Source organism: Gopherus flavomarginatus, chromosome 10, assembly GCF_025201925.1.
Source record: "Gopherus flavomarginatus isolate rGopFla2 chromosome 10, rGopFla2.mat.asm, whole genome shotgun sequence".
NCBI classification, from domain to species: domain Eukaryota; kingdom Metazoa; phylum Chordata; order Testudines; family Testudinidae; genus Gopherus; species Gopherus flavomarginatus.
Window position 1 is genome coordinate 19,489,872 of NC_066626.1, and position 7,707 is coordinate 19,497,578.

The following is a 7,707-nucleotide window of genomic DNA, read 5'->3' on the forward strand; positions in this document are numbered from 1 at the left end:
CGTACTGGCTGGCGGACAAGTATCCACCAAAATGCAGCCAAAAAGCAGCGTCATCAAGAGGTGTCACCACCAAAATAGCTGCCGAAAAGCAGTGTCACAAAGAGGCATCTCCGCCGAAATGCCACTGATTTTCAGCAGCTTTTCGGTGGCGACGCCTCCTGACGTTACCACTTCTCAGCGGCATTTTGGCAGATGCTTGTCCGCCGGCCACAGTCCTCGGTGGCTCGTCGTCCGGCGTCCGCCATCCGGAAAAGGTTGGGGACCACTGGCCTAAGTAGCGTAAGATGCTTGTGCAAGCATATACAGTAGATTGCAAATAGATTTAAAAGATACACAAATAGTTTGTTTACCTGACAAGACAATCAGCTCTGCTAAAGACTACTTTTAAAAAAAAATTAAGTGTGGTAAGTTTTCAATTTTTAAAAATATTTTTAAATGGCTATAGCACTTCTGTACACAACCAGGCTTGCAGCAGTGGAGACTAAAGTCCTCTAGCCACAGAATATGTACAGCATACACAGTAGGAGTGCACGATTCCCCACACTGCACTGTGGCTGTGCCTCAGTCATGACCTGATGTAGCAGGTTGTTTCTTCTGTTTGTCTGTTTAATTACCAGTACTTGTATTACAGTAGCAAGTAAGGGCCCCAGGCAGGATCAGGTCTTGATTATGCATTTACTGTAAAAATATTTAAAATAGAGTGCAAACTCTTGGGTCATGGACTAAGTTACAATGATAACAGATGACATGATAACAGTGGTCATGCATCCACCACACAAGAATACAAGAATTAAAAGAAACCACCAGCACATTACACATAAACCAACCGCACAGGTGTCATTACCTTCTGCCAGTCACCGATGTCCTAGGCCTTATTTGTACTGATGAAATACAGATTAAAAGCTCTGTACTATATCCCATTACTAATCTTCATGATCCACTCAGTCCCTCACTATGTTTTATGTAATTATTCATCATCAATGTTTAGTATACTGTATCATCAATGTTTAGTATACTGTAGTATATTTTGTTGTTCATAAGACATTTGTATTTATGAAATACACGTTTTTCATATAAATGGATGTTGACAAAGGATTTAGACCCCAAAGATAATTTAAGTCCCCACAATTTAATATCTATAGGAAATGTTTTAATGAAATACTTCGAATTTCAGTTATATAGCTTTCTTGTTTGTTAGACATCCCCCCGCAGCATTCGCAACCCAAGCACTACAGAAAAGAAACAGAAAATGAAAATTGAATAGACAAATAAGTTAAAACAGCAGAAAGAGTTTTTAAATAATCAGTACTGTCACAAGTGTAGGACTTTAAAGTAAGGACTTTAAAAAAATATATAAGATCAAATTCTCCTCTTAGTTACACCAGCGTGATCCTAATTATTGCAACTGGGTTATACTAGTATAATTGGGAAGAGAACACAACCCATTATTTTTATCTTGACAGTATCTCTTTAATTCATATATATCTTCCAAAATAGTCATCTTGTAAACACTTTACCATCAGGAAGAGATTTTTAAAAGAAAAAAAATGCTATTTTAAAAACCTTTCTGCATTGCTCTATTTCTCCTCCGACATACACCTCTCTCATTTTACACACTAATATATCCATAAGCTTTGCATAGTGATTCAGCATTTAGAAGGCATTCAGGCCCAATCCCACAGCCAACCATATGGGGAGCTCTCATTCTAATTAACATCAATGGCAGCTACACAGAGGGCTTGCAGAATTAGGCCATTCATTTCTAGGCACTTCAGTATCAATTACATATAAAAGATGCAATAAAACAATGCTCACAAAACAAGATTTGGGGTCATTCATCTCATTAAAATGCATAAAAATATCAAACCTTTCCTTAACTAATTAGCACATTTTAAAAAGGCTGCCATGTTTGCCCCCTGGCTATTTATACCTAAATTTTCAATCCTAAAAATAGACCTCTTGTTTCTGATTTTGAAAATTATTAATTTATCACTTACAATGTGATCACCTCTTTACAATAATTAATGAAAGGCAATTCCTGACCAGAAGGCCTTCCAAAACAAAACAGACATATAAAAAACAGAATGCAGTGGGAAATCCAAAGGTGCATATAACTTGCTTATTTGTCATTATAATATCTGGAAAAGGATTTTTAAAACCCACTCATTTCATGTGGTAAGGGCAGCACTTTGGCAAACTGTGATTGGGAGATTATGCATTTTTAGTGAATTTTTGTGCTGTCCTCCATGATACAAATACACAGGAGGAGGAAACAAACAAAATGTTGAGGGAGGAATTGTTGGTGGAGTGGGTGGAGTAAATGAAAAGAAGAGGATAGGTATGGGACAAGCTACAAAATATAAGCTCGACTGGAACTGTCAGCACTTTGGAAGTACAGTTGAGCAATTTAAACCTAATGCAATGCACAAGGGAGAATCCAGTAAAAGCACAGTCAATCCCATTGCTATGTGAAAGGGATCAAAGCAGTGGAAGTTCAGCTCCAAAAGGGCAAAAACTCATCAAGGAAGAGAGCCAACAAGACATGTTCTGCTTGACCTTCAAGCTTACAGAAACTCCCCTTTAAGAATATTGCATAGTGGGGCTAGTCATGTCAAAGGGGCACAGCTGAGTGGAAACGAGAGCCACTCTACACAGTACTCAGCCCTGAGCATACCCATTGAAATTAATGCTACCAAGATCAGCATTAACTCCTGTAGAGTTCTGCTCCATCAACTGTTTCTACACCAGGGATTCTCAAACTTCATTGTATCACAAGCATCTTCTGACAACAAAACTTACGTGACTCCAGGAGAGGGGACTGAAGACTGAGCCCACCCAAGCCCCACCACCCGAAGTGGATGGGCAAAGCCCAAAGGCTTTAGCGCTAGGTGAGGGGCCTGTAACCTGAGCCCCACCACTCAGAGCTGAAGCCAAAGCCTGAGCCCAGCTGCCCAGGGCTGAAGCCCTCGGGCTTTGGCTTCGACCCAGGATAGTGAGGCTTGGACTTCAGCTTCTGCCCCAGCAAGTCTAATGCCAGCCCTGGCAACCTCATTAAAATGGGGTCACAACCCACTTTGGGGTCCCGACCCACAGTTTGAGAACCACTGTTCTATACAAACCTGAGGTGGAGACTAGGGCACAGGGAGGTAAGGAATGGCATCAAAACTCCTTAAAAAATAATATACATGGAGAAGTAACACAGGGAGAGACTGGTAAAGTGACGGGATGTGTGGGTACTCCAAGACATGCAAAATTTCCCCACAAATCTCAGATCAACTACATTATTCCCAGACCTACATCCTCAAATCTTTCTGGAGGCCTGCAAACACTTTACTCCCCACACTCCACCACCCTGAATTTCCACCTTGGGTTTTCCCTTTCTGCAAGAAGTCAGAAGAGAAAAGAGCAAGACCATCCTTATCAGTAAATTTGGAAGATACTAAGGAAAGAGAATAAAGAATTTCTAATGAGCAACTACATAAAGGAAATATATTTCCATAGAAATCTAGAAAAGCAATACATGAAGTCAAAGATAGGCAACGATTATAATACAAAGAGCTTTACCAAATTTTGTTTATATAATAATTTTCTTAAAGAGGAGCTGGACAAATGGATAAATGTAGAAATTTCCTCTGGAAATTGTTCAGAATCCGGCATCAAAGAAATGTGTAGATGAAATATTTTTTCTATGTGCTAGTGCTACCACTCCTTTTGGGAAACATGCCATATTATTCCCTACCATTTATCATTTTGTAAAATACTTCAAACTTCCTCTCCCTCTACCTCCACCCTCCCTAACCTCCCACACACACACAACCCCATGAGTCCACACTTTGGAAAATGACATTTCAGTCCTGTGAGATACTGTGATGTCATTTCTGCAAGTAGCCTAGTAGGAAAATGAGGCTAACTAAACAGAATTCCAGCAATGGACTCACTTTTCTATAGTACTCTAGAATATTGCTAGAAATGGCATGAGTATCCATCAGTACCTGCCAGGATCTTGTATTCTGTGCTGAATTACCTAGTAAGCACCTCCCTCCTCATTAAACCATAATTAGAGACTCAGAATAATTTTAAATGAGGAGGCCCAAATGATATTATTTATAATTAGCTCAAAATTACCATAAGCTATAAAATGTTATACAATGCAAGTCAAAATATTAATAAATTCACAATCATTTATTTAAATAACATCAAGCGTAGGGAATTTGTTTGATCTTAGTAGAAATCTAATCTAATTCAATAGGAACAACAATGCATCAGAGTCTCATAGCAGTATTCTATACACAGATCCAACTTTTCATGATAAGAACGGAGACATTGATCTCTTCTTTCATAAATTCATAGACTTAAGGTCAGATGGGACCATTATGGTCATCTAGTCTGACCTTTTGCACAATGCAGGCCACAGAATGTCATCCACCCACTCCTGGAACAAACTCCTAACCTATGTCTGAGTTACTGAAGTCCTCAAATTGTGGTTAAAGACCTCAAGGTGCAGAGAATCCTCCAGCAAGTGACCCGTGCCCCATGCTGCAGAGGAACGCAAAAAACCTCCAGGGCCTCTGCCAATCTGCCCTGGAGGAAAATTCCTTCCCGACCACAAGTATGGCGATCAGTTAAACCCCGAGTATGTGGGCAAGACTCACCAGCCAGCACCCAGGAAAGAATTCTCAGATCCTACCCCATCTAATATCCCATTACAGACCATTGGGCACAAATCCTCTTCACCTTCCAAAATGTTATCTTTTTAATGCAGAATCCATGGGCAGGAGTAAAATTCCTTCATCCTTTTTCAATGGAAAAGCATTTTTCAAGTAATATAAAATGGCATGAAAGAGATATTTTGAGGTATATTTACTTCTAGACCAGATCATTACACAAAACCAATACCATATTCCTAAATCACACACCAGTTCAGGCACACTTCTACTGACCAGCTCAGGTTTATAAATCTGTATCAGCATAAGGTAAATATTAAAGTAACAATTTTTTTCAGTTTGTAATTATAGAAGTGTTCAGTTTCTGACTAAAGATTTTGAAAACTGGCAACTTTTATAATTATTGTTAATGTGCATGCATTAGCAGGAAACCAGAATTTAGTTCATTTAGCAACACTTTGAGTTAAATGGTCTCATGTTTAAAAACAAGGCAAAGGCCACAAATACTTGAGTAGTCTAGCACAATTTTAAAGAGTATTTTGCTGCATACAGTATTACAATTCAGATTAAGTCAAACCAATGTGATCTATATTGGGATTATAGACCAAAAAATTGCTGAATTGTGATCCAATTCCACAACTTCCCTGAAATACCAGGATTAGGGATATGAATCTAGAATTTCAAATCAGGCCTATCTTTAAATTTCCACAATTATTTTTTTCTTAGTGGAAAAGTATTCTAGATTAATTGTGAGGTTTTTTTCTTTCACTTCTAAAAGTGGTGCAATGACCTCCAAGTCTTAGTGTCCTGCTAAATAAATATTCTAAAGTAATACAGTTCCACAACAGATACTATTACTTTTAAGCTACTGTACATCGTCTCTTTTGTCTCTACCTTGTTGTGTTTCTGCTGGTGTCTTGCCCTAGTGTCCAGGATATGGTAAGGGCTTTCAGAGTCTCTGTTGATATAATAGACCAGTCTTGAAGGCAGTGTGATTTCTTTCTGGATTTCATTGCTCTGGTTGTTATTCTTACTGCTACTGCTGTTACTCTGTAGAAATGTATTCTCTTTATCTGACAGTGTTCCTGCTATTCCTCCTGCAGTTTCATTCCAATGCAGAGCTGAGGAAGAAAAATAGTCTGCCATAAACTAAAGTGCAGAATGTGTCTCTTTCCATAAAATGAAGCTAGAGATATGTTTTGCTGTATTCCAGTGTATTATTCACTTAAACAGAAATAATAGGCTGCTCATTAATGAAGTATGTTTGATTTATTTTTACACTTCAAACGTTTTCTGCTATCATGTATTATTTAAATTCATGTATATTTTCCACATGCAATCTCGGATGTTGAGTATTTTAAAGCCTTTCATCTTGGGGGAAGGGAGGGGGAAATCTCTTAATAGACATGCAGTCCTCCCTTATACTTCTCTGTGCTGGCAGCACACGGGCACACTGTGCTGTAGTGAACCATGCATACATCTGTGAAACTGGTGGGAACACTCCCCACATTCCTAAGACAACTTGAGTCCCGAGTTTATGTGCACTGAATGTTAATCAATTCCCTTTACATAATGGCAATTTTCCCTATTCTTCTAACTTTGAGAATGCCAAGAGCACTTCTAGCAGGCGGCATTCCAGGGTTTTCCTGCTCAAGCCCCCATTTCCTTTCCGTTCATTTTCAAGGTATCTGGTATCAATCAATCTGGCAAGCAATATAATAGCAGTAATAATAATAATAATGGCATATTGGAAACAATTGTATCCAGCATTCTGCATTTCATTTAAATGCAGCTCAAAGGAAACCAGACCTTCGAAAACATATTGTATTTTCAGATATGTTCTTCCCACAAACATCACAAAATACCCTCCCAAACACTTTTTGTTTCAGCTTCATCAAAGCATTTTATACATGTCCTCCCCCCCACTGAATACAAGATTTAAAGAGGATTTTAACCCATTACTGCTAGGTATTTTTAAAATGCACAAATATAGACACACACCCCATATTTGGAGATATGACAGGGTCATATGGGGAGATATGACAATTACTATTAAATGCAGAAAACAGGCTGGCATAGAAGATCACTGGGGTGGGTGAAATGGATAGATGGACAGATCTCTCTTGCACACCCACACACCTGTCTCTCACACACACAGATGGACAGATCTCACACACACACACCCTGTGTCCCCTGTGCCGGCTGCCGGCGCCAAGGGCAGCTTTCTACCCACCGGTGGCTTCAGCAGCCCCCCAGGGCTGGGGCCAGGCGGGGCCGGAGAGGAGCAGCAGCCCCAGCAGCAGCTGGAGGCGGCACGGCGGCCGGAGCCTCAGGCAGGAGGCGGCTTCGCGGAGGCTGCGGCCGGCGAGGGGCTGCCGCAGGGCGCTGCTGCCAGGAGGCTTCATGGCTCATAGCTCCCGGGGCACCGCTCTGACGGGGACTGGGGGCGGCCGCAGCCAAGGAGCCGGGGACGGGGCTGCCCCTCTGCGGCGCGGATCACAGCCGCACCGCCGCCCTCATGCTGCCCCGCGGGGCGTGTCTCTGGCGCTGTCCGCAGGGGGCGCGGCACCCTCCCCTTCCCCACAGGTCCCAGCGCCGCGGCACCAGCTCGTCTGGCTCCCTCCTCGCCGCTCGGCTGCTAAGGGCTCTCGCTGCTGACTGGGCGCGCGCGCCGCTTCGTCCCCCTCTACCCACCTACCCATCGCTAGCGCGCGCACGGCGCCTGCTCCTCCCCGCTCTTCCCCATCCCCGGCGCGCGCCCGCACCTCCTCCTCCATCGCTCGTTCGCCTCTGACTGTTCTGAGGCGCGCGCGCCCCAGCTCCGCTCCCCTCCCCACAGGCTTGCAACTGTCGCTGCGCGCGCACGCAGCGGGAAGAGACGAGGGGGTCTCGGGCGCAGAGGTGGGGAAGAGCGCGCGCGAGAGACAGTGGCCCCTGGCGCTGGCTGACGAGACGGGCGGGGCGCGTGCTTCTTCCGTGCAAATGCAGCAGCGGCGGCGGCGGCGGAGTCATGCAGCAGCCCGGCCGCAGAGAGCGCCGAGCC

General features: G+C 42.9%; 1 protein-coding gene across 3 annotated transcripts in view; it reads right to left on the bottom strand.

Moving 5' to 3' along the window:
* Positions 1–7,205, bottom strand: part of ADAM23 (ADAM metallopeptidase domain 23) — a 204,339-nt gene extending 197,134 nt beyond the window's left edge. For 2 of the 3 annotated variants that reach the window (XM_050969586.1, XM_050969584.1), the window contains exons 1-2: positions 6,898–7,205; positions 5,559–5,785 (exon numbers count right to left, since the gene is read on the bottom strand). In XM_050969586.1, the coding sequence (XP_050825543.1) occupies positions 5,559–5,785; positions 6,898–7,069 (399 nt within the window). In that variant the 5' untranslated portion in view covers positions 7,070–7,205. The remainder of the gene's footprint in view (positions 1–5,558; positions 5,786–6,897) is intronic. The other variant, XM_050969583.1, reaches the window with a different exon arrangement.
* Positions 7,206–7,707: the final 502 nt, after the last annotated feature.